This window comes from Tyto alba, unplaced genomic scaffold, assembly GCF_018691265.1.
Source record: "Tyto alba isolate M040663 unplaced genomic scaffold, T.alba_DEE_v4.0 Super-Scaffold_13, whole genome shotgun sequence".
Lineage (NCBI taxonomy): Eukaryota > Metazoa > Chordata > Aves > Strigiformes > Tytonidae > Tyto > Tyto alba.
This window is the reverse complement of record NW_024881275.1, coordinates 22875429-22902335: the sequence shown is the minus strand read 5'-3', so window position 1 is coordinate 22902335 and position 26907 is coordinate 22875429. Positions and strand designations below refer to the sequence as shown.

The following is a 26907-nucleotide window of genomic DNA, read 5'->3' as shown; positions in this document are numbered from 1 at the left end:
TCCCCCCTTTCTTCCCCCAGGTGTTCACTATGAATTTCTCAGGTTTTCTCCAAAATATTTTAACATTGGATAGTAGATACAGGACACTTTGATAGATCACTAATGACTCCCACAGTCCTAACCAAAGAATGGCTCTAGCACATCTTTAGGAATGATCTAAGTATTATTTTGTAAATCTGTTTTTAAAGCTGACATTGAGAAGAAAAAATTAAATGTAAGCAGACATAGAAGCTACACTAAGACTGTATTCATCAGTTTTTGAGTTGTTGCTTCAAGATGAATCAACTAGTAAGACTAACATCTGATACATACACTTCAAACTGCAGCTTGACCTCCTAAAGTTTGTACCAGTCAATTTCAAGTAGTTCCTATGATCATCTGAATGTTAAAACACATAGTATAATCTCTTCACACTGCCTTTTGAGAACGCAAAGCAAATGTGCTACCACACTCCACAGACCCATTAATTGGTAAGCAAAAGCAAGCTGATTAGCAAAGCTATGTTGGCAAAGCTAATTAACTCTACAAACAGTAATTGTAAAGGTGGTTTACTTTATGTACGACAACGTAATTAGCTCTGGAGAAAAGATGTTAAGTGTGCATCCCAGACAGTGTACTATGTTGGGCTTGAAATTAGCTTGAAATTTTGATAACTGGCCTTTGGCTGACTGGTGCCTATTTATTTACACACAGCAGCTGCTCTTTGGGGACTTGTGTGCATTCAAGAACTAGGAAAGTACTTTTGTTTCTTTGTCCTTTTTAAAAGACTCAGTAAATTATATGCAAAAGAGGCTCTAGGTTACTGCAACATGAAAACTGCATAATTAAATACTATCTCCAGGAAATGTATAAATCCATTTGGGTACAATCTTTGCTTCACAGTCTGAAAATTCCACAAACAGCTTTATTATATCAACACGCTCATATACCTGCATTTCAAGAGGACTCTACTATGTTAGAAGAAGCATATGCTTCTTGCAATATCTCTACTTAAAAAACAAATTTGCAGTAAACCAAGCAATGTTGCAAAAAGCAATATTTAGTGTTTGTGGAAGTCATTCAAAATTTCAGCATCTGAGTGTCTGTTGTTTTTTGATTAGTGATATATCGGCCTTTTGAATGTGAAAGCCAAAAATCAACCTATGCTAGTAAAAATTGTATAATTGGTACCTGGCTATTTTACTGACAATAAAACTGATCCAGACTTACTTTTTTGATCAGTATTGTATAAACACTTTTTAGACAAGTGATAACAAGAGGGCTATCCATTCTGTATGAAGATTCAATTTTTTTTTAACAGTTATTTTTCCGAATAAACCGAATGAAACAACACCACCATTGTTTGATGTTCCAATCTTCTGCTGTTCTTGACATGCTTAACTACATAAATCCCCTCCCTCCTTCAGCCATATTGAATTATATCTGTGACAACTCTTATACAGCATCACTAAAGAGAAAAAATCCAAAGAATAAACTAAAAAAATCCAGAAGCATATTACACAGATTACTGTTACTTATTACAAAATTTAACCAGTCATTTTACCCTCCATCCACATTAGCTGCACTTCACATGTATGCCAGTTTGGCTAACTGAAAAAAAATTTAACTATCCCTTGCTTCATTTATGTGCAAATTATGACATATGATAGTAAAACCCACACCTTTTTGTCACAGGCATTTACTACTGAGCAATGCAATCTCTTTTGCTTTATAATTAATGAAAGTACCAGAACAAGGTAACTTTGTAGCAAAAGAGTAATAAGAATTTGCAAGAAAGTCTATAGATATATTCCCTGTATAGTTAGTTACACAAGGAATAAGAAATAATCTCAAATAGAATTTACTTTGAATGGTAATATATATAGGATATTTTTAGCACCATCTACAATATCTTACCAGAAGAAATCAAGCTAACAATCTTGGATACCACATTTCAAATTCACTGTTTTTATTTAAGAAATACTTGGGTCATGTGACAGGTAATTGAACTGGAATACACCTCCAGGAGGGTCATGGAAATGAGAGGAAGGAACAACCACCACTGTGAAATGATTTTTGCAAAGGGCTACTCCCCAAACGTTTGAGACTTCTTCAAACACATCTTCAACTTTATGATGTGACCAAGCAGGATGCAGAGGTTTTGTGTATTTGCCTAGATGTGCCAGACACTGCAACAGAGTTACTGCATTGAAATACTGGTCTGACCAAGCACTGCACACCCAGAAAACCCAGAGAAAAACTAGTGTACCTGTGCATGCCGACCCTGCAGTTAATTAACAGTATACCAGTACTTTTAAAAAAGAAGTCCTACTAAACACAGTGTAGAGTCAAACTGCCAATTCACAGCAAACCTGGACAAAAATACAACATCTGTTCTTACACATTAGCACATTCTAAGATGACTGCTGCCCACAAAACACTTGCTTACAGGATCTCTTTAAGTTACTCTCTGAGCTAGCCAGGAAAAGACAGTCTTAAATCATGGTAAAGTCAAGTCATGGTTAAGAAATAAAGATAGTAACTTTAAAATGTAGTAGGAAATAGTACTTTGAGAATACTCACCATACTTCTTCTAATGTAGTCCATTGCTTTTTTCATATCCATGCCTGACCAGTCATCAAGCATGTAGCAGATGCAGGAAGCACAGTACACAAACCTCATATCATTCTCACTTCCTTCCAGCACTGCACAGAAACTGAAAGAAATGTTTTGGTCATTATACACTATATAGCCTCTTATATTTTTATTTCAAAAATTAGTTACTTGTGTTTACAGTAATCACATAAATATCACCCAAAGCTATGCTAGATTTTCTTTTCAGACAATATGATTCTAACTAAGCCAAGCAAAATGAATATTACTATTAACAGTTAGGTGCCTGGGTGACTTTGTTTCCAGCAATGTAATGACACTGGTTTTTACTTATTCAGAGACATTAATGCTTACAGTCTTTCACCTTTCACAGTATATACCTATGTATGAATTACCATTTTAACATTCAGTGTTTTGGGCAGAGTTCTTTGCCTTCCTAAAAATCTTAATAGCTCACAAGGCTTTCTTTTCTGACTGCAATTTCAGGATCAGTTTCCCATGTATGTATAAATGTAATTATTATTACTACCATTTCTAATACAAATGGGAAAACTACCTTCAACCTAGCTTTTTATTTCTGATGGCTACAATCTTTCCAAACTCTATGAAAAGTTTTAAATTGTTGTACCTGAGTAGGTACATTCCTGTGCTCTCTGAGAGACCCTTAAAATGAAGGTGAATGCTGTGATTTGGATGTGTGTATCAGAAACAGTGTGGCCAGCGGGACTAGGGAAGTGACTGTCCCCTGTGTGCAGTTTTGGGCCCATCACTACAAGACAGACATTGAGGTGGTGGAGCATGTCCAAAGAAGGGCAACAAAGCTGGTGAAGGGTCTAGAGCACAAGTCTTATGAGGAGCAGCTGAGGGAGCTGGGGTTGTTTAGCCTGGAGGAGGCTGAGGGGAGACCTTACCGCTCTCTCTCTACAGCTGCCTGAAAGGAGGTTGTAGCGAGGTGGGTGTCAGCCTCTTCTCCCAAGGAGCAAGTGACAGGACAGGAGGAAATGTCCTGAAGTTGCTCCAGGGGAGGTTTAGATTGGATATTGGGAAAAATTTCTTCATCAAAAGGGTTCTCAAGCACTGGAACAGGTTGCCCAGGGAGGTGGTTGAGTCACCATCCCTGGAGGTACTTAAAAAGAGGTGTAGACATGGTGCCTGGGGGCATGATTTAGTGGTGAACTTGGCAGTGTTAGGTTAACAGCTAGACCCGATGATCTTAAAGGTCCTTTCCAACCTAAATGATTCTCTGATAAACAGAAGAAGTTTAATTGCATGTGACAATAAATAAACTTTTAACTGTTTATTCTGTGACTCACTGTCTGACAAGCCTCCATTTGGTTCAAAGAGCTCTTCCTGACAAATGTCTTTTTTAAAAAAAAAAGGTCTTTTAAATATGACTATTACCACTTTAACACTCCCTCTTTGGCCCTGCAATTCAAGTATATACCCCATTGTCTTCTTGCATAGAAAAGCCTCCAACTGGGAGGCTGGGAGATATTTTTTCACTTCTAACCCCAATGCTGCCAGGCCCTGTTCTGTGCAGCTCAGACAGGGATGAACTCCATTACTCTCTGGTTGTGGCACAGGACATCCTGAGAAGCCAGGACACTTCTTAATATGTGCCAGTACTATGGTTTACAGTCTCACAACATCCTCTGGTGACAACTTCACTGGTTTAGTTTTTGTTTCTTCACACCTGTTTTATTAACTAGGACTAGCATACTTACACTAGGGTAACACCGGAAAAATACCTCTTTCCCTCACTAAGCTCACTATCTGTTTCCACCTGAACAAGATGTTAGCTCAAGTCCTGGCCTTTACACATCCTCCCCCTTTAGGGCAGTAGAAGCAGTTTTCATAGCTATGAAAACGTCTGTCACTAGAAACTGCCTCCTGCCAAAGTAACAATTCTACACCAGTGCAAAGCACTAGAGGCTAGCTGGCACTCTTCAGCAGGGAATATAGAACACAGGATCATGTGTAAGAGTTATCAGTCTGTACATTAAAACCACAAATGATACAAACATGTAGAAGAGGTTAACTGCATGTAGCTTAGTACTGTGATCAGGCAAGATGACAAGTAACCATTTCAAGATGCTAGTGAGCTGAAAGCACCTCCTTCCTTTTGGATATACTTTAAAAACAAAAATAGTTTGACATGTAATAGGAATGCCTGGAGCAATGGAACAGGCACCTCCATGTGCTTGAAGAAACTACAAACTACGGCAGACCAACAAATATATGAATATGTATCTGTATACATACATTAGAACTTGGCCCATTAAGGCCAGTCTGCTGTTACAAAAACCAGAAAACTGTAGTTCATATTCACCACTTACATCCTAAACATTCTGGCATTTTGTGCTTTTCTCTGTAAAAATCCATGCAACACTGCATTTTTATAGTTGCATTACCAAAAAAAAAAAAAAAAAAAAGATATCTAGGCTATACACAGCTATCTGACCAAAACAAAAGCTTTTTTAACTCATAAAAGGTGATAGCAATTTCACTGCAAAGTGAAAGATAATTTCTTCAGAACATTTCTATAATTCTTCATTTCTTAAAGTACTCTCTCAAAAATGACGTTCAGTAAAATTTAACAACATCGATCATGTGCACTAGCAGAAGTTTTCATTAAGCTACCAGCTTCAGCCTGCATTATAAAAACAAAACATCCCACCAATAGAAGTAAGCCAAGTGGTGTATACTATCTATTAAAAAATGCATGCAAAAATGACAGATCTCACAATGAAGTTTAGTAATATTATACTCCTATTACAGGTAATATATAGGCTAATTCATCCTGCATATTGATATCTTTAATCTCTTAGAACTAAATAAAGCCCATCCTCCCACTAAGCAGAGCAATTATCATCATAGTAATGTTCCAGGGCCCTGCAAAAAACAGAGTAAAAACATGGAAAACCTCACTTAGCTGAAGGACAAAACAGAAAAACTACTATCCTCAAGACATAAACCAATCCACTAACTTTCCAGGAATAAGTATCTACAGTTGCAAACAAATACTGTCATTCATATGAAAGCAAATCTATATATAAAGTGCTGTTTAGTCCTGTAAACTGACATGCATTCTATGACTGATACTGATTACCCACCAAAGTATTTTCCAATAAAAAGAAAATGTTATATAGCTGCTTTCAAAAAAACCACATTTCTTATGTTTTATTCCACATCTGGGTTTTCTATTAACCTTCCAGAGAGTTATAGAATGTAAAGTATCTTTTACCTTCCATCCTCCAGCTGGAGAGCTCTCAGTCCTGCTAGTACGGCATCTTTATTTACTCGACTTAAATCATCTCCAAGAATAACCAGACATGATAGACCTGTGTAAGTCATTGCTATGTGACCACTATCATAGGGATGAAATATACCTGGACCCTAGAAAAAAGGGGGGGGAAATATTGACAAATCGTAAGACATTACATTACATTCAATTTTTTTTTTTTTTTTTAATTAAGAGGTAAACAGAGTTATTTTCCTTTTATTCATTACAGTTAGACAGAAGGCATCCCAGTGAGCTTTTCTAATGTAGCAAAGCTACTGCACAGCTCTGCTACTCTTGTAAACAGTTGGTCAGTAGGAAGCTTTGGAAAAAAGCTTTGCCAAGAGTGGTATTTATGCAAGAGTTAAGCAAAAAGATGGGATGGTCTCAACTGCATCTAAGTTTATCCTGACACACCACTGGGCATTAGCTTCCTGGCAGCTGGGTAAGCACTGTTAAAAGAGCCAAGCCACTGGAGGTCCGTTCAAAGATTTTACAATCTAATGATGGTGAATGTAAGGGATTACTAGTAATCTGTCAATTGAAGCAATATCAAATTAGCCCCTCATCTACTTTCAACTCTATTCTAAAACAGTAATCAGAGCTTAAAGTATTTACATAACAAATAATGTCAACTGAGAAGCTAAAATAAGAGTTAAATGCTGACTAGTCACATGATACAAATCACAGTAATGAGCAGGACATTGATACAGCTGTGCTAAAATTATTATTTTTTCCCTTCTGATATTTTATAGGCACATCCTGGACCGTACCATTTCATGAAAACAGAAACCATATGTAACAAGATGACTTTGGATACTTGGGATGGTTCAATTTGGAGCAACTGGAAGACAACTATTTTAAACAGGATAACAGCTATCTCAATACTGAGCTGTTGAGACAAGCAAGTTTTTAAATCACATTTTACTAGCACTACTGCCTAGTCAGCTGTCATTTTTATTTTGCAATTCATCCTAAAAACACATGCAAAAAGTAGTATAAAACCAAATTTAGGATTGTTACATGTAACTGGTATTTTTCAGGCAAGTCATACTTATTTCCAAAGGCAAAAAGCTTCGCTTCTAGTAGGGAACTCGGATAAAAATACTACCACTAGACAGCGAGGGACTGTTCTCACACTAGGGAATCAAACACAGTTGGGAAAGGGAGGCAGAAAACAAGGTGAAAGTGTCTGCTGAAGCAGTGAAAAGGCTCTAGCTATGCAAAAGAGAATGGGAACAAAGGAGTGAGCACTGAGAGCTGCACCTCCTCTCCTTCCAGCTCTGGACTCCCTGTTGAGAAGGGGGCACAAGTCTCAACAGCTCCCACTCCTGTCCCTGAGCTGCCAGTACCTCCGCTACTGTCTCCCACCCTGCACATCCTCCAGTCACACCCCCCCCCCCCCCCATCAAAGAGTGGTGGAGGCTGGCAGGGTCCTGTGGAAGTCACCTGGTCCAACTCCCCTGCTCAAGCAGGGACACGTAGAGCCAGGTGCCCAGGACAATCTCCAGATGGCTTTTGAGTATCTCCAGGGATGGAGACTCTACCACCGCTCTGGGCAACCTGTGCCAGTGTTTGGTCACCCTCATAGCAAAAAAGTGTTTCCTGATGTTTGGAGGGAACCCCCGGTGTTCAGTGTGTGTCCACTGCCTCTGGTCCTGTCACTGGGCACCACTGCAAAGAGCCTGGCTCTGTCCTCTCTGCAGGCATTTATATAGATCTGTGAGATCCCCGAGCCTTCCCTTTTGCAGGCTGCATTCACAGCTCTCACAGCACGTCCTTGTAGGAGAGGTGCTCCAGACCCAGCCAGCCTTCTCCATGGGGCACTCCACAGGTGGAGGACAGCTGTGCCCTCAAACAGCTTAGAAAAAGCTACTGCGGTCATGAAACACAGTTTTCTAAATTGAGTGGATGACAGCTTCTAATCTCTGAAGGAACAACTTGGCCTATCATACCAATTTTAAAGATTTTAAAGCTAGTCTTCTTTTCAGAGTATCTTCCCCTTAAAAATTTTATCATAAGCGGCTTAACCCTTCTGATACGTCAACTTATTTCAGATGTAAAATTCTGCTCCAAAAATCCAGACTTATAGGGTGATACAAATTTGCTCTGACACAGAGAGGTATTCAGTTTAATGTAATTAATTGATTTACTTTTACTTTTAAGCAAAGCAAGTCTCTATTCTAAAACACCAAACATGAACCAGTTCTTGCCCTAAATGGATTCTCAATGACCCAGCTCTGTAGCTAAAGCTTCTCATGCGTTTTGTCAAATAAAATACAAGACACACACCAGTGAATCAAAAATATCTGGAAAGGTTTTCTGATATGAATGACCAACTGCTTACAAAATGTTCCAGCGGTTCCCATCAGCAACTACAAAGAAAACTAAGTTTCCAAACATCTATATAAGTTAAATGGGAATGAGAGGCACGCTTACTTTCTTTCTACTTGGAATAACCTTGAGCAGGGAAGTGCAGAAGATGCCTCTGCTGATTTTGCACAAATAGACTGAAAATACTGGAGCCTGCAAATCAGTGTTAACTGTTCACCAGTGCTGTTTACAGTTACAGGTAGTTCATCTCCAAATCAATACTGACATCAGAAATAACTGAACAGTAATAGATACAGTAAAAGAATTTGACTTTACATTTGAAAATATTATTTCCAGAGGAAGACTACATCCATTAAGCAAGCACATTTAATCTAAGGATATTCAGACTTGCTTTTTAAAACCATATTTATGAAAATTTTACCCAAATGTTCTAACTACTACAAACATGCTTTGATAACCAGGCAATTTTCTAAGGCATCTATAATTCTCAAACAACACTCTCCTTCAAGTGACAATTTTTCACGGTGTCTCTACAAAGTAACTGAAAGTTCCCACTGCATAAGAGTTTTGGGTTTTTTTAAAAATTTCACTTTTGTATACACATACTAATATCATATTGCCTGTAAAGTTCTGGTAGCCTGCAAACACATTTAAACAACTGGGCCCTTGTTTTTCAGTGAATTCCATATTTTAGTATTTCTGCTACACTATTACTGCAATAAAAACAGGCTGCAAGAGAAGTGTTACAAGTACACATACTGTATGAAATTAAGTAATACAATTCTCACCTCCCCCTCCCATTAAATTGTATCAATCACTATAGTACCTGAACAATGTACAAATTATATCTGTACCTCCTTTTCTATGCAAACATTTCAAAATGTAGTGGTAGCATACTGCTTTTCCAAATACAGGCTTTCAGCAACACCAGAGGTATACAAAATTTTGCAGTTCTGGTAGTTTTGATAAAGAGCACAACCTATACTTGTATGATGCATATAAAACAAATAATAGTGTCTGCTGTCTGTACATACAATCATGAAGTTCACAGCTAAATAAGTACTGCCATCTGATTCTGTCCCTGAACATCAAACAAATACTTAGGTACAAGTAAGGCAGAAAAGGCTGCTAGGATACATGATTTTGGAACGGCATGATGTGGGGAATCAGGGAGACAGTCTCAGCATTCAAGAACTGCTCACAGGTCACACAAGTACCTTTACTACTAACAGTTTTCTCTTTTCATGTGGATTATCATGTGGCAAGTAATTAAATTCTTTATATGACAAGTTGGTATACTGCTACATATCTTGATATGCAGTTACTAAAAAAGCCAGTGGAAGTGACAGAGAGTCCAATACACTGGTATGCAGCCAGTGTCTTGAGAACATTTGGTTTAGGGCCAAATATCCCAACAACTACGGCAGATATTTCAATAAAATTAAATTAAACACACAAGCATCAGAATCAAATATGAGATCATACAGTAATTACTACAAGGCATAATCACAGAGGCCAACATGATGTTTCATATGTGTAATCATGGTAGGATTTTGGAAGCTTTTGAGAGCCTAACAGATCTTTGTTCACCACATTTGACTTAAAATAACCCCACAACAAAACCAGATATACTTATTCACCAGAAGAATAAAATAAAAATAATATATTTTGTACACTGATCGTAATTGTTCAAATTTTAAGTGTATCAGAATTCACTTTCTATTCTAGATTCCATGTAATGATTTCAAGCTCACTGTGATACTACTTAACAAATTTTATGTTGCACCTACACAGACCAATACACACTTTACACACTAATGCAACAAAACGCCTGAACCCAAGGAACAGGATGTCTTTGAGGGGGCAGCAATCAGAGTAATTGGACATTTCAGACAAAAAAACCTCAAAAACACAAACCGAAGAAAACAATAATTTTTTTGCATAAAGTTGAGAATTCATAAATTCTGTAGCAACTGGTCCTGTGACAATGTGATGATATGAAATAGGACTGGAATCGCTTCTCCAAATGAAAAAGATTACAGCAAGTCTCAGAGGTTTAATGAGGTAATTGCTAATACCTCTAAAATTTGCATGGCTGGGAGGAAGTGTTGCTAGACCGCCAAAGCAATGCAGACATTGTGTAGAAGTCTGTCCTAAATTTATCAAAGACACAGTAGTCAACGCATCTTATTTTTAATTGGCTTCTTCAAGCCTGGTAAAAGGAAGTTCCTTTTTAAGTTCACACAAGAAACAGATTAATTTGGATCTCAGTGACAGAGTAAAGCACTTCTGCTCTATGGGTGTTACCACCACAGTCTGCACAGTCTGAGCCTTCCGCTAAAGAATTAACGCTGAAAAGATGCAAGCTGAGGGGAAGCTTTCAAACATTTAAATCTGGTTCAGTGACATGAATGTTCCCTACCACTTTATCCAGAATAGCTAGTAAAAATATAACTCATGGTCACCAACAATTCCTGCTGACCACTGCAGAGAGGGATAAGAAACTCTCTCCTGCAAAAGCATGGGCAAGATCTCTCCAAACACTAATAAAAAACGCTACTAAACATAGTCCTACACAGGCAGAGTCACACTTTCAAAAAACTCTCTTAACTGGCATCAGTGTTATTGTTTCAACCCTGAGAAAATACAATGTTGTACATGTTATTTACTGAAATCTTACAGAAAATTTCCAGATACTTGCTTTCAGTCTAGCCCCTAAAACTGATTTATAACACTTCAAAAGAGATTGAAAAGACCTACGCCCTTCTGAAACTCTGAGGACACTGTTCATCCCTAAATTAGAAAGCTAATTTGAACTCCAATAACCCCAAATCAGAGAGACTTCAGAACCTGCAGCCATTTCGGAAAACAATTCTAATTCAATTTCAAAAGATTCATGTTTAAATGCAGTGATGGAAGCGGCACTCTTAGCCTTCATTGATAATGAAGACTGTTAAGGCTTGTTAAGGCTGTGTTTGGTGTTGGTGAAGTCGATATGGTTTTGCTTCACTCTTGCTACAGTCCCAAAAAACTACACAGACAGTACAATCGAACACTGAAAGGGTAACAGCTGAAAAAACCCCAACAAATCCCAAAACAAAACCAAATGAGCTATCCTGGTAACATTCAGTAGAGTTAGAAATTCTAACATATCCCTAGCTTTTTTCTATTATTTTGAAGGGTCTACAGTGACAGAAGAGATTTGGCTACCTCTAATTATGGCACTTTCCCAGAGTTCATGAATTAAATCACTGCAGTGGCATGTAATAAATAGTAACTGTCAATGCAAATCCAAAATGCTTACAGGCTTCTGCAAAAATTATTTTTCAAGACATAGCTTTAATAGAAGATTTTAAAATTACGAATAAAAAACCCGGTAAGACATTAAACATAGTTCAAAGTCATGGAAGTGGATTTCCAATACTTTCTTTTTCTGGGTTATTTCAGACCATTTTGGGGCAACAGTGCTGGAAATACTTTAAACCTTTGTATGCCAATAAATCAAGCAGACCTGATCCCTGTAATGCAGATGCAATGAAAAAAAATACTGCAATGCCGGAATAAAAAGCACATCCATCTGCAAACAGTTTTCTAGAGATAATGACCTTCTATCTGATTTCCACAGGTTATATGAACCCAATCCTTTGTCCATTCTCCAGGTTGGCTAACACACTATAAGACACCAATGGGCCATGACACATTTCCTGAGAAGAAAATAATTAACTATGAAGCACGTCCTATTGCAAGTTGAGAGGTAAATTAAAACACCAGAAAGTACTAGGAAGGGATAATGACACTTTGCTGATCTTACAGACTTTTCGTCTACAGGGGCCTTTACAAGAGCTCAGAACTATATCCAGAACCCACTTTTCAAGCTTTATACACTGAGGAGGATTTGAAAAAGGTTCCCAAAAGCACCCACTGATTTAATGTACTATAACACATGGTACTGACCCAAACCTTTGATGAAATGTGACTGATAGATTTTTATTATCTCAGTTTGGTAAAATTATGTCTTTATTCATTTTATAATGCTGTTCTGCCACAATAATAGCATGACAACCATAACTTCTTTAGGTGACTGTTACCAAAGACAACCATCTTCCTTCTGAGTAAAATCAGTCGTCTTCTTATACAACTATACTGAAATTACTGTCTACTATTTTGTCTTTAAACTTTATTTTTATTGAAGTATCCCAGTAAGTCACCACTACAGATCCCAAGTTGGTTTAGGTTTTAAGCAGAAGTTTTCCTTTTTTCCTTCAAGTTCAGCAGGTGATTGGATTGCCACTGAGGTTAATTCCAATTAAAAGAGATGATGAATTCATGTTGCTACTACAGTGCAAGCTCACTGCAGACACCATCTGTAGTATAAAACAGGATAAATACCAAAGCAGACCAAGAGAAAAATTACTTTGCCTGTCACATGCTGCCATAGCCTTCAGTGTAGAGATGTGAAAAACCTTCTTCACGATTATTTTTCCCTTGTTAGAAGCACAACCTCTGAATATTACTGCTGTGAGTACTTGGCCAACTTGCTATGCGAAGACACATATGCAGTTATTACTCCAATGTTGGTTAACATTCCCACAAGTTATTTAGAAGCACAAAGTTACGCAGTTAAGAGTAAATAAAAACAAGGCCAAAACAGGCTGCTGTGCTACCTTCATGCTCAAGTTAGTTCAAGTGTTTTTACACTCAGCTGAGGTCATTAGCGTATCAGATGTCCATCCTTGCTTTTCAATTTCAGATCCCAAGATTCACTCACTAATTTATATTTAAAATCTTGTTAACTGTCCACCACAAAAATCAAATACATGCTTTTTTGGACTTTTCATCCACGCTTTAGTGAGATTTGACTCTTCACTCTCAAACACAGGACAGAACTACTGTACGTCCTTCACACTGGCCTCTACCTTCCTCCTTACAACTGTACCAGACCTTCTGTACCATCTTTAGCAGCCTCTGCTATCTCCTTTCTCTCCTGTATTAAGGGCATTTTCTTTTCATATGCATGATTTAACTCATGAACCTCAGTGCCATGGGCTTCAAAGTCTTCTCTCGTACAGTCGACAAACTGGGGTGAGCAGAGCCTTGTTTATGTTTGCTTGGATACCAGATGCAATCAAATATGGATGTTTCACCACAGGAAGAGGAATACTGAAGAACAGCATACACTGCACCTCTTAATATGGAGCTATTCTGCCACCACCTACGGAGGTGATAGTCCTCAAGGTAGAGAGTTTTCCCTACTTCAGTAACAGATCAGAGAAGGGGGAGAGTGTACCAAGGCAAGTCACAATTTGTATGTCAATTCTGCCACAGCTCTGGAAACTCAAGTGGTACCATTTTAATATGGGTTTTATGCATGTCTCTTAAAAGATATGCAAACATTTCAGTGTATTATCAATACAAAAATCCCTGCCTTCCAGATATTCCATAATTACGCAGTTAATATTATAAAAAAAGGCACAAAATCATTTATCGCCTAATTGAAAATATTTCACACACACACACACTCTCTTAACTGACCTTGGAGGGACTGAATGGCATCCCTAAATATGAAGAGCCTCTGAATCCACAGCGATTCAAGTTTGATCCTGGAAGAGATAAAAAGAATAAAGACTCAACTAACTTGTTTTGCTGAAACACTCTTCATAAACCGTAATTCTCTAGTCAAGATCAAGACCTATTAGTTCAACACTATTCACAGTACTACTAGAGTTTACAAGTCTTTCAGTATGCTCCCAACCTCAGTTCGTTATCATTCTGATTGCTAAAAAAACCCAACAAAAAACAAAACCACAAGGCAAATGTAGTCCTGCTATAATGACAAAGAAACAGATTTTTTATTTGGTGGATATATAGTGTTGTATCAGCACAGGGCTGTCTTCAATGCTCTCGAAAAAAAAAGATTGCTCCCCTGGAAAAGTGCCCAGAGTTAACAGATTTTTTTTTCTCTCTGGATTCTTGCCTGGTAATACCGTCTGTTCCCAAGCAGAATTGTTTTAAGATACTTTGCAACATGTACAAGGACAAACAAACTGTTTGCAGTTTTAAGCTAGCACTGATCTAACTAAATACTGCCCGAGTAAAATAGTTAAAAAGATGTGAAAGGCAAATTTTTAATTGGCAACATTTTTCTCTCACCCAAAACACAGGTACAAGAACATTGTAGCTATCAAACACTGCTGTTAGTGATTCAGTATAATTTGTTTTAAATGTGTCATGGTACCTGAGTATGCAGCATAAGTGTGTACCACACACTGCCTAGAGCTAAGTACAGGTTTGCAGGGCTCAAATCTGCTTCTGCATGGCAAAAACTCAATTACTTTACTCCTCAGCTTCTGAAAGTAAAAGCCTAATGAGTGCCATAATTCAACAGCACTTGGTTGTTCTTAAATTCTTTCCCCTGCTTTTTTTTTATCTCTTCAGCCTTAATGTAAAAATCCTCATGGAAACTAGGGAAAATTGTACCAGACTAACCAAACACGATTATTTAGAAAGCTGGAAGTCCTAAAAAAAATGACTATGCAATGTGTCCTACCAGTGCTGGTGTCATGTATCAGCACATCAGCTTCTAATTTAAAATACATTTTGCATGTATGCAACATTTAAACTAGAAATATTATTAGTCTAAGCACTTCAATGTGGTTAAAGTATGCAAGATTCTCTATCAGACAAGTCTTTGGACCTAATTTACAGAGTGAACCCTGTGCAATTCTTCACTTCCTTCACCTTTAAATCAAAAGTACTTTTAAATGATTCTACAGGTGTAATGAAGGTCATTTCAGCATGCACTGAAAACTGGTATGCTTTAGTAATACCCACAAATAGAAAACAGAAGCAGTATCTGTATTTGTAGACAAAAAAAAATGCTTAACTGTTACATTTTGTTATAAGCTAAATCTTCTCAGTAGACATTTGTCTGTTAGTTCCTGGAATCAAAAACTTGCATTTCATGTTGCAACAGGTTCTGGAAAGTATAATAAATAGTAGTCTTAAGGAATAATATAAGGTCCTGAAGGACACTACCCAAAAAGCATCACAATTTGAAAAATGACACTATGAATGAATCAGTAAGAGGAGAACTACAGCTCCTATGTCTCAAATACCAAACTTCCTAGGTGATATTATGGAAAAATTACCATTCACTTGGCCTATTTTCAGTAAAAATTAGTTTGTGTCTTAAGCGCATGAGTAAACTACAAAACTCACTTCGAAATGGCACTAATGTGGAAACGATTCATCCAGAAAACAGTTGCTAGCCCACTAGTACACAGCTGCTTTGGCCTGCTGCAAGTGAAAATGTGCTACAATTGGCACAGCTCTGCAGTCAAACAGAAGTCGGCTGCTAGTTGCTAGATGGAAGGATTCATCCCAGAAAGACTGATCCCCTTCACCAGCCTTTTAGACTGTGGATTATAATTCATTATCAAGGTAGAAATGGCAGTACAAAACCCAAGTACAGTATGTTATTAGTGTGTCACTTTAATTGGGTTCTAGCTGGACAACTACTATGAAAGAGAACAATAAAAATGAAGTACATGAATGAAATCAGGATCTATTATTCCCTTTAGCTGTGTAATTTTTGTGGAATATTTAAAAACTTTTCTTGTACTACTCAATTGCTACCAACTAAAAACCAGCATTGGTAATTTTAAAATGCTAGATTTTTAACAGTATTGCTATCATTGATTTAAAATCCATTTTGACTCTTTAAATCAGTAACTTCTGATCTCCCACCCTAGGCTTTACACACTGGCTCCTAGGAGAAACAGAAGAACAACATCCTCTTCAATGCTCTTACTACTGCATAATCTTCAAAAGGAATTTTATCCCTTCCTCTAAAGAAAAAACCTTTTCTCATTCATGTGTGTGCAATAGATGCTTCCTAGACTTTCCACATTACAACTGAATTGCTGAATTTCTAGTTAGATATCTTGAATTAAGAAATAGAATGCTGAGCTGATGAAGGAAGTGTTAAAACAGGAAGTGAAAACAGCTCATTTCTAACCAGATGCCTGTGGCACATTGACATCACGTCTCCAATTTTTCTTTAGCTTCCTGTGAACACACAAGATAAAACTAAATGGGAACCAGAGGAGCATTAAAGAAAAACCAGTGTCTTTCAGTTTATGCACATCACCTCACCTTCTCTGAAGCTGGTTTTATTATTTTACTGCAAAGTACTTGTACTTATGTACTAGTTTAATAGCGATAATCAAACTCTTCCCTACTTTCCCTAATCACAAACAGCCTGTCAGATTCATAAATTAAACATATCCTAGTGAAAGGGTATCATAGTTTACGTCCCTTGTAAAAAATTGCTGGAGTGACAAGTTTAGCTCCAGCAGTCTGCTGAAGTATAACTGCAATTATGAAATGGTACCACCTAGTGTTCACTTTGTGAGCTAAGCATATTTAACCACTTTCTGGAAGAGCTTAAGAGAGCAAGAAGTTATAAATGTTGTATCAATTGCCGTGTAACTACTGCAAGTTGGAAGAAACACACCTAGAAAAAATTTTTCACATTTGACAACACAACTAAAGAAAATTTACCCTTTTCGCAAACCAAAAAGACTCTACACTTAAATCAAGAGCTGAGACTTTTCCATGAAGAAAAACACATTACTCATGTATGCATGGGCCAGAAAGTCCTTACAACTTGTAACAGAGCTTCAAGTCATGATCAAGATGGGTTATCCTGGGAGCTCTTCTGTTACAGACAGGACATTTTTGTCATTTATTTTCTATGATTTGTGTTGCATGGGAAGATTGATAACTTTCACCACTACTACTTCCCATTCCAGTCACCTATGCATTCCTCTTGTTCCAAGGGCTTTACCATTTTGCTAAATACTAGCTTACATATATCATTTAAATCTTTATGTAAAAAAAATAATCACAGATTGAACAGTCTGTACTGACTGGTGTAGTCTGATGCAGTCAGTACACCCAGATAAAAGCATAAGCAATTCTTACTGAACTACGGCTAAAAAATAATTATTCTTATAAATCAAAGTACTAGAATATGTCATAAAATGCCAAGTCGCATTCTCTAAAATGGAAGTCCACTATACATGCAGATAAATACTTCAAACATAGCCATAAAGAAGGTTATGTTGGAAGAAAATTTGCATTTCTGCTCAAGAAGCTCATGATCAGTAAGCTCATACGTAACAATGATCTCAAGAACAGTCAATGACATTTTAACCAATTTTTTCAGTAAAGAACAAAGAATCATTATTACAAATCTAAATTTAGACATTTACAGAAGAAAGTTTTAGGTCCCTGATGTAGTACAATGGTTTTCAGCCTGCTATGCATGGGTCCTGGAGGTTCAGACCCTCAAATGAAATATGCCTCAGCTCTCCTTTTGGTGCCATTCTTAGCACAGCAAAGCTAGTGAAGCATCCAGCTGTCAAAAAGTACAATCTTCTTCCCTCCGCCATACTGGGCTGGCACTAGCACTCCCAGCCAACACAGTTCACTAATGCAACACAAAGCTAACCTTCCGTTAGATAAATGCATGTTTTTCTTCATGTATCTTCATGTTGGTAAATAAATGTATGCATCTTCAACAAGCTAAACCAGCTCTCAAGCTGGGTCAAACAAGTGCCAATGTTGCTATGAGGATGGCGGCTGAATATGGCCAAGAGGTGTTCCTTCACTGCCTGTCTGTAATTAGATTACTTGAGTACAGAGCTCTGAATTCAATCTCCTCCAAAAGTGCTGAATTGGTTTTAAATGTGACCTGCAAGATCTATTGGGATATATCTTTCTCACACTGCTATGAGTTGCCTTTTAAGAGAGTTAAAATAAACGTGAAATTCTGTCTAGAAGCTGCTTTCTGAGAAGAAGAACAGTAAAGATCCCACATGACAGGAATCTTAAGAACAAGCAGTTTAAACAGTGTCTTTTGTCAGCTGTCTTCCAATTTCACTAACACTTTAAAAAGTATGTCTTAGTCTAAATATAGATAATTTCCGATAAGGCTTGTAAAAGAGCACCACTCTCCTCAAATTGAAAAAAGAAGGTTTTTTCAAGATTTCAACTTCTTTCTAAAAGGAAACACAGTGACATCTTTCTGCAGTGAACACTCAAAACAAAACCACATACTAGCCATGTACCTAATCAAAGCATTTACCAAAAGTGAAGGAAAAGTAAGAATGGCCAAAATCTATGGAATATAAAGCTAAACTATTTTGCAAGAGTTATAGAAGACAGCCACGAGAACAAGCGTTCAGCTAAGAATGGCAGGTTTCTGTGTGAGGGTCAGCTCCCCATCAGAACTGGTATTGAGTCAGTGTCTAAAACAATTGATCTGAAATTATGGTATCTAAAGGGCATTGTTTGTTTGAATCCCAGTTACAATAAACCCACAGAAGAATATAGTCTATCCTGACAGACCTTAATTTTTAGCTTGCTTTAGTGCATTTCAGTTAGGCTCACGGAGTATGTATTTGCTTTCTTACTCAGAGAGATCAAGACCTCATCACTTTGCATTTATGAACATTAGTTTCACATAAAAATTTCAAAGGCTACAAACTTCTGAACTGAAGCTTTCATTAGCCCTCAGACATATCATATACCAGTAAATACGAACGTGTTACCTAAATCTATCATGGTATATTGTGAGACTGTATCTAAAAAGTACTCTGAAACACCAAATTCTGAATGTTCTACCAGGTTTTGTAAAGCTCTGCTGTGGTGGGTTGGCCCCTACCAGCAGCTAAGCACCCACACAGCCACCTCCTGTGGGAGAGTGAGAAAACAAGAGAGAAGTGGAGAAGACTCACAGATTGACACAAAGACAGTTTAATAGGGAAAGCAAAAGCTGTAGGCACAAGCAAAGCCAAGGTGAATTCATTCACTACTTCCCATTGGCCAGGCATGTGTTTAGCTCCTTTGCAGAAAGCAGGGCCTCATCACGCCTAAGGGTTACTCAGGAAGACAAATGTCACAACCAAACATCACCCCCTTTCTCCCTGTTTCCCCAAACTTTTACTGCTGAACATGATGTCAGATGGCACGGAGTGTCCTTTGGGTCTGCTGGGGTCAGCTGACACAGCTGTGTCCCCCGGCTGTATCTGCTGGGGCAGAGACAGGGCACAGAGGGAGAGAAAGACAGCCTTGATGCTGTGCAGGCACTGCTCAGCAACAGCTAAAACACTGGTGTGTTACCAACCTTATCTTTGTCATAAACCCAAAACACAGCAGCATACGGGGTACTGTGGAAAAAAATGAATTCTATCCCAGCCAGTACACCTACTGTAATAGTTACTGATAAAAATAAACAGATATTAAGTCTCTCCTCCATTGGTAAAATGACTGGGAGCAGTAGGTAGCAGTAGATCTCAATTTTAATTTGTCATCTTAAAAAAGTGCTTTAAATAAAAATCAACTGAAGTGCTATGGATATGGAACCTTTGGAGAGACAAACATGAACAGCAGACATTTATTTTTCTGATAGGAATTACAAGAATTGTCTTTTTGCCCACTTTAGGAATTCAACCAGTGATATGGTCAAAAACAAACCCCAAGATTCTGTAAAAATATATTCAAATTTAAAATGTAAGTTTTAAATATGTTGTCAGCCCCAGAGCCAAAATTAATGAAGATTTAAATCAAGTGCAATACAGTTACCTAAAGCAAGACTACTGAAATTCATCATTCTGGAAACTACGTCATAAAACAGTGTTGTAATTTAAATGTTTAAAAACCGATTTTCCATGGAGACTTTTATCAGCATGCATGTAAAAAAAGCTGCAATATAATGTTTATTTAAAAGCAGAGTAAAGTTGTTAGGTTTTGGAGTGTTTGTTTGGTTTTTTTACCTGGAAGGATGCAACTGTTCTCCTTAGAGATGGCATAAGCATTTTGAAAGCAGAAACTTCACTGCTGCAGCCTACCAGAGTTTAGCTGCTTCCTCAAACAGGCCAAAAGAGGGAGTCAGAGCTTTACTGCTAGGAGGCTGCCAATTAATGAATGTTGCACATACCCAGGATTAAAAAACAGAAAGCCAGTACATTTTATTGAAAGTATACATCACAGAAGGGTACACATTCCTTTCTGCACACCTAGCCTTCCAACGTCCAAGTTGCTGCTGTTGGCATCATTTTCATTTTGCATCATCTATTGTCCTTAAATTAAGTAAAAATGGCATAAAAATAAGGCTGAAGTTTTAGGGGCCAAGTGACCAGACAGAGTAGTGCTATTACCAAAAGCATAAAAACCTAAGAAGAGGAGAATTTTTACAATGTGATATGAAAATATAGGATTGGAGGGAAGTTTGTTCTTCTGGTGAAAAGGAGATTTACTACTTAAAAGCACAGAATGCACTGCCAAATGCACTCTCCCCAAAACTACTCTCCTGTAGTTTTCTGATGGGATGACAGCTTGGAAAAGGAGAACATCTCAGCTGTGCCCTTCCACATCTGCATGCTGAGATTATACTGCTCTCTCTAAGAGACTCTTGACAGTGGGACTATTCCAAACAGTGGCTAGGTAGAACCCCCACGAGAATTACTGCATACTACCAAAACCAAAACAAAACCAAAAGCACAACGCCTATTCTGATCACTCTTCTTGCACACTTCACTGTTCTTTCAGAATACACTCCTGAAGGCTGAGATAAAGATCAGAAAGTGAGCAGCTCCTAAAAACAAAGCATGTACACCCTGGAAAACTTTTTTAATGCTAAGGGACAGGAACATTTTCATGATTAAAAATGTTGTGGGAATAATTATGTGATCCAAATCCCTAATTTTCTACAATCAGTCCTGGAATACAACACAAGAGAAAATAAATCTATTAGAACTAATTATTGGGGTGTATCTGATGGTTTTAAGTCTCCATAGTAAGAAAAGTGATTATTACTGTAAAAATAAAGCATCAGCAATTGACCTCCATATGCTTACTTCACAAAAATGCTTTTATTTTGTAAAACTGCTTTTAGGGAAGAGACCTAATTTGTAGTATATAATTAGACTATAAGACTACAAGGAGTAAACACAATTTTCTTTCTACAACTATCCAACACACAAAGTATATGCTCATGATTTTACAGACAGGCACCTGGAATTACCGTTTCTCTAGAGACTAGCCTGGAGCTACCCCCACACCAGCACTCAACACGCCAGCACCTCCTGTCATAAAGCAGCAGTGCCTCACTCACATCTCCTTCCCTTCCAACCCCTCTACTGCTATCAGCCATTCACTTGTGCCGCCACATTAAAAACTGCCAATACCAACCAGCCCACTAAAACAGCACCTCCCTGACTTCTGTCGTCACCAGGAAAGGGACACTTCCTGCGTGCTCCCTCTCCCCCTTAGATCTGACACTCATCTTCCAATGCAAAACACTGGGATGCAGAAACAGCATTAATCCTTCTAAAAACCTTAGATAAATTTAACTCTCACAGATCTAAAGAGCAGATGTTTCATTTTAAAACAGGAGCTGCATTTATCCTTTTTGCTTCTTAACTTTACACCTTCCACTTCCAAAAGTTGTTCCAAATAACCACACCTGTGCTCAGAGCTCCTGACACAGCTACAATTAGTGGCAGTCAATATAAACACTAATAGACTTTAATACTTATGTAACATTCGCATTTCTTTTAGAACCAGGTGAAACATTCTGCAGAGATGATTAAAGGTGCAACTTCATTATATTTTTATACTGTCTTGTCTTCAGATTATTTTCATAACTTCACCCTGTATACATAAAAAAGCTAAACTAATTGCTTTTTCTACCTTTATTACTTTAGAGGGATCTATTTCTAGGATTTGCTCAAAATTACTACCTGAAATTATCAGGACAGCACTTCAGGAAAGTCAACCTTGTATTTTATAAAAACCAAGAGCCATCCACTATTTCCCAGGTGAAAAGCAAAAGTAAAGATGTTAATATCAATAAAAAAAAAAAAAAAAACAAACTAAAAACTCACTCACTGTCTTCTGTGGGAAGGACCTGCAGGGAATAAATCCATTCTATTATATCATCTTTGTTCACCACATCTAAGGAATCCAACATATCCAGACCAGAGATTGCGAAAAATGCAATTGTCAACCTAAAAGAAAAAAATAAGACTTACACTTCCCACCATAAATATCATGGGGAAATTAACAAACAGTTGCAGAAACAGAAATATCTATGAATTCTCAGCCTTTGACAGTGGTGCAACACACAGTCTAGCTCAGAAAGCATGAAATTTATCTACTGGACAAAATTATGTTATTTGTACTGTAAACATTCCTCTGTCTCAATAAGGCTTTTCATACAAGCCACCCCTCCTTTTATATAGTAACGTTATGCCAATTCGGACATTAACCTAAAGGCCTGCTTACCTGAAAAAAAAACACTACAAAGTAAACTAGGTTATTAACATATGAAACACTAGTTCTCTGTGAATTCTTAGATGAACAATTCCCTATATATGCAGTAACTGCAAGGTAACCCTGAACTACAGTAAGCTGCCTCTCATTGTGTCCCAAACCCACTTTCAGATGCTTAGAAATTAGGTGTCAAACAGCAAGGCTTCCTTTGTAACCAATCAATCAATCAGTCAATGTATAAACAGACACACAGAACGAATTATTATTTCAAGAATGAGGTACTTATTTCTTGTCCTTTGGTATAAAGGACCCAGAGGACTAACTTATTTAAACATCTGATACTAAGCACATCAAATCCAAATATCAAATACAGAAATGGAGTGGCTATCATGCTGAATGTGCAAAATTAACACTTCCAGGCTTATATCATTGATCAGGTGTGTGTAACTGAAAATCTTACTCTGTATAATAACCCACAATTTCTAGCAAAACCACTATTTTTACAAACAAAAGAAGGAATTTACTGTTCAGCCACAGTAAATTTTTCTTTGAAACCTTGCATAAATTTTCCAGTTTTCACAAACACTGTTTGACAATCTTTAACTGAAACCACTTAAAGACATTTCAAGCCAGCTAAGCTACTTCCCATGGGGCACAAACAACATGCCAGCTTCAGCACTAGGAACTCCTGCAAACTAGATCCACAACCACAAGGCTGTACATACAAGACATACAATAAATCTCATCTACACTTAAAAATAGATGTATCAGATAAATGAATGTAAAAAATGTTATTACATATAGTTAGGTTTAATTTTAATTATTTAGAGTTGATTTGCTGTGTTAACAGCACCCACATGACTAAGGAACAGCTCGTACAGTGCACTGGCATTCACATATGATGGGCAAGTACATCTGGCGCCACTGGACTTAGGTCCTGATACAGCCACCGAAATATGACATTCTTACTCCATATGCTATCCTGTCTCACAGGATACTAACAGTCACATGTTCTAAGACAAACAAAGACAATTATTAGCAGCACCTTAACTGACACATACCATGATGGGCAAAAACTTTATATACATTGATTTCCACAGAGGGCAGCCCTTTGTAAGACAACCCCCAAGTTTAAGACGTATTAATTTTGGAAGACAAGCATCAAAGCTTGACAGATGAAATTTATTTGTTAACTGACCTACTGAAAGCTTACAAAGGTATAATTTGTCTAAAAGCTCCCCTCTGAGACAAGCAAGTAAAGACATTTCTGGTGACAGATTCAGAGCTCTTGATCTTCAGGCATGGACAGACTAGTTTCTCAACAGAATTCAGGAAGCATTTGAAGTGACTTATTTCAGAAACTGAATAAGCATGCTACAAAGTGCACCATGGAGTACCACAATCTGAAAGACTTCACAGACTAGGAGAGTTGTGTTCTCATGCAAAACCTCACGGTAGTGACAATCAGTACATACGAAACACTATCAATCAGGTTACTTAAAAACTACTGTTGCTGATGATACATACAAGAACTACAGACAAAAATAATTATGTAGGCTTTGAGCCAGTGAGTAAATAACATAAAATCAAATTTATCATTGTACCTACTCCCTTATTGTTTGACAATCTATTGCTTAAGTTAGAATACACCAGCGCTGTGTGGAAAATTTCATTCTCTACCACCCTACTTTGTGACAACAAATGCAGTTGTTCCTGCTGCAGTGCAGTGAACAACTCACTGACAAATTAGATGTTTTTTACAAGTCTCTCTTTAATTTACTCGAGTTTCCCCATCTAATTCACTATGGACCTACACAAATGCAGGAAAAAGGGGAAGAATAAAAGGGTAACAGCATTTCTTTCTGCAGTAGGACCAGCTCAGGAGGCTTGCTGAACTCAGTGACCTTGAACTTGTCAAACAGCCTCTCGGTCAAACTGGGGATAATCCATTTATGGTTCAATCCCCCACTTACAATTTGTTAACAGACATGTATGCACACCTGCAGAACATTGGTCTAAAAATCAGCATAAGAGAACTGAAAACCTCTGGCTGAGTAAGAACATCACAACTTCCAAAAAATGCACTAGTTTAGATGACAGTGGTTTTCTGTTCTATCTGAAGGCTTACACTCTGCTCATTAGCCAAAAATTAAGGCATCCTGTAATATTTTCAAATTGACAGTTCCAGTTTTCAGGTAACAGTGTTTCTTCGGTGCTTCACAGCCATTATATACAATACACTGGGCACTGGTTATTTCATGTATTGTGGCTACTATGACCACGTTAAATTTAAGTTCAGTCAGCTCATTAATTTCTCAAGAGTTCTGACAACAATTAGCATTACTAGCACTACTCACTAAGACTGGGGAAGACCCCATGTAATCCAAAGCATCTGTTTCAGCCCAGTGGCAAACTCCAACAGCTGGGAAGTATAAATCACAGAACAGAAATGTCTAGGGTGTCAAGGGCCTCTAGAGATGACTGGTCCCACCTTCTGCAGAACATAGGGTGAGATGACTAAGGACCCTAACAAGCCAACCCTTCAAGGCAGACTCCACCACTTCCCTGGGCAAACTATTCATGGTTAACTGCTCTAATGGTGAAGAAAATTTTTCCTATATCCAGACAATTTTCCCTGAAGAAACTCATTCCGATAGCCTCCCACCCCGTCACCATGGTATCTTGTGAAGGGTGCACCTCCATCTTTCTCTGTAACCAGTTTCTCAGTAATGGAAGACTGTGATCAAATCCTCCCTCCTCTAGGCTGAACAAGCCCCATTTCTTTAGCCTTTCTCCATATGTCAATGTGGCCCAGCTCAGCCCTTTGCATTATGATTCTAACATGTCTGCATGTTAGTGAAACTGTAATGCCTAAAAAGAGTTAAGAGCATAGCATGCTTAGACTTCCTGTTTGTCAGTTATTTTAGATGACCAAGTACACTGAAACATTGGCTAATTCTTAATCAACAAATGATTCACATCTCTGAAACAAACATTTCTAACTTTTGCTTTGAATATAAAGCTATGTGTTCTTTCACACAGTTTGGCACTAACCATGCTAGTCTGTATGTTTGTGCCAAGTGTCTGTACTCTCAACTGAAATGAAGCTTGACTTAGCAGGATGACTATATCACACCCATTAAGCATTCACAGCAAGACTTGCAGGAGATTTCAAAGTGAAAAGCATCTGATGATTTTATTGATTAAGTAAGATATTGAACCCTCTACATCTCCAAGTTTTTATCAAGAGCATGTTGATAATCAAATTACTGATCCTCTTGTGCCTCAGATGTAACGGAGTACCTTACAGGAACACTTTAAACCCTGAAACAAAAGCATTCCGAAGCCATTACAGGGACAAGCGTCCCTCTAATTCAAAGTGAGGAACACACTTCACTAGTATTTTAACTCTTATATTAGCAAATGAAGATTTCAATTATTTCTGTCACATAGACAAGACTCTTCTGCATGCTGACTTCGAGCTACAAAAGGGTTAAGCCATTTGTTTTAATATCGGCTTCCAGGGTGGATTAAAAGTGTGAAGCACAGGACTAAAAATAGATTAAAAGGATCAACAGGTCTCCACTCGTGGGTATCAGGGCGTTTAGGTGAGCACCAGGCCAAACCAGCCCCCACACCCACGCGTGGTTTTGGGGACCCGTCTGCCGGCGGGCAGATCCGGAGGGAGCGCTTTCCTCCGGGCCACGGCGGCGCCGGGCCGTCCAGGCGCCCGGGGCGGGGCCGCCCGCTGCCGCCGGAGGTCGGGCTGGGCAGGCGGCTCTCCGGGACGGTTTTCTCGTCACCACGGCGGCCCGCCCGCCGGGGAGAGCGGAGCCGACACCTCCCCCCGGCGGCCGGTGGGCACAGGGGCCCGTCCCACGGCGCGGCCCGAGCCCGGCTGGGCCGCGCCCAGACCCGGGCCGCCAGGCCGAGGGCGGCGGAGCCCGGCGTCCCCGAAGGTCGGCACGGAGGCCGCGGCGACCTCCCGGGCGCGGCCCCGGCCCCGGCCCCAGCCCCGGCCGCGGGGCGGGCGGGCGGGAGGCCGGCCCGCCCGCGGCAGGAGGAGCCCGGGCCGCTACCTGCTGGTCTCCAGGGACGCGTATCGCTCGGGCAGGATCTGGAGGCAGCGCTGGAAAAAGCGCACATGCCGCTCCCGCAGGAACTCCAGCCGCTCCGCCTCCCCCGAGCACGACGGCTCCCCCGCCGCCGCCGCCGCCATCTTATCCCCGACTGCGCGCGGCGCGCCCGGACTGCGTCACGCGCAGCGGCCGCCCCGCCCACTCCGCGGTGACGTCAGCAGCGGCGGGCCCGGGCCGGCGGCCGCCCATGCCGTCACGCAAACCCTGACAGTCCGGCAGATG

The 26907-nt window shown here is 38.9% G+C and overlaps 1 protein-coding gene across 1 annotated transcript in view; it reads right to left on the bottom strand.

Moving 5' to 3' along the window:
- Positions 1–26886, bottom strand: part of PGGT1B (protein geranylgeranyltransferase type I subunit beta) — a 35433-nt gene extending 8547 nt beyond the window's left edge. The window contains 5 exon segments of the mRNA XM_032984058.2: positions 2563–2695; positions 5837–5988; positions 13739–13806; positions 22163–22281; positions 26626–26886. Coding sequence (XP_032839949.2) covers positions 2563–2695; positions 5837–5988; positions 13739–13806; positions 22163–22281; positions 26626–26765 — 612 coding nt within the window. The 5' untranslated portion in view covers positions 26766–26886.
- Between the last annotated feature and the right edge of the window lie 21 nt (positions 26887–26907).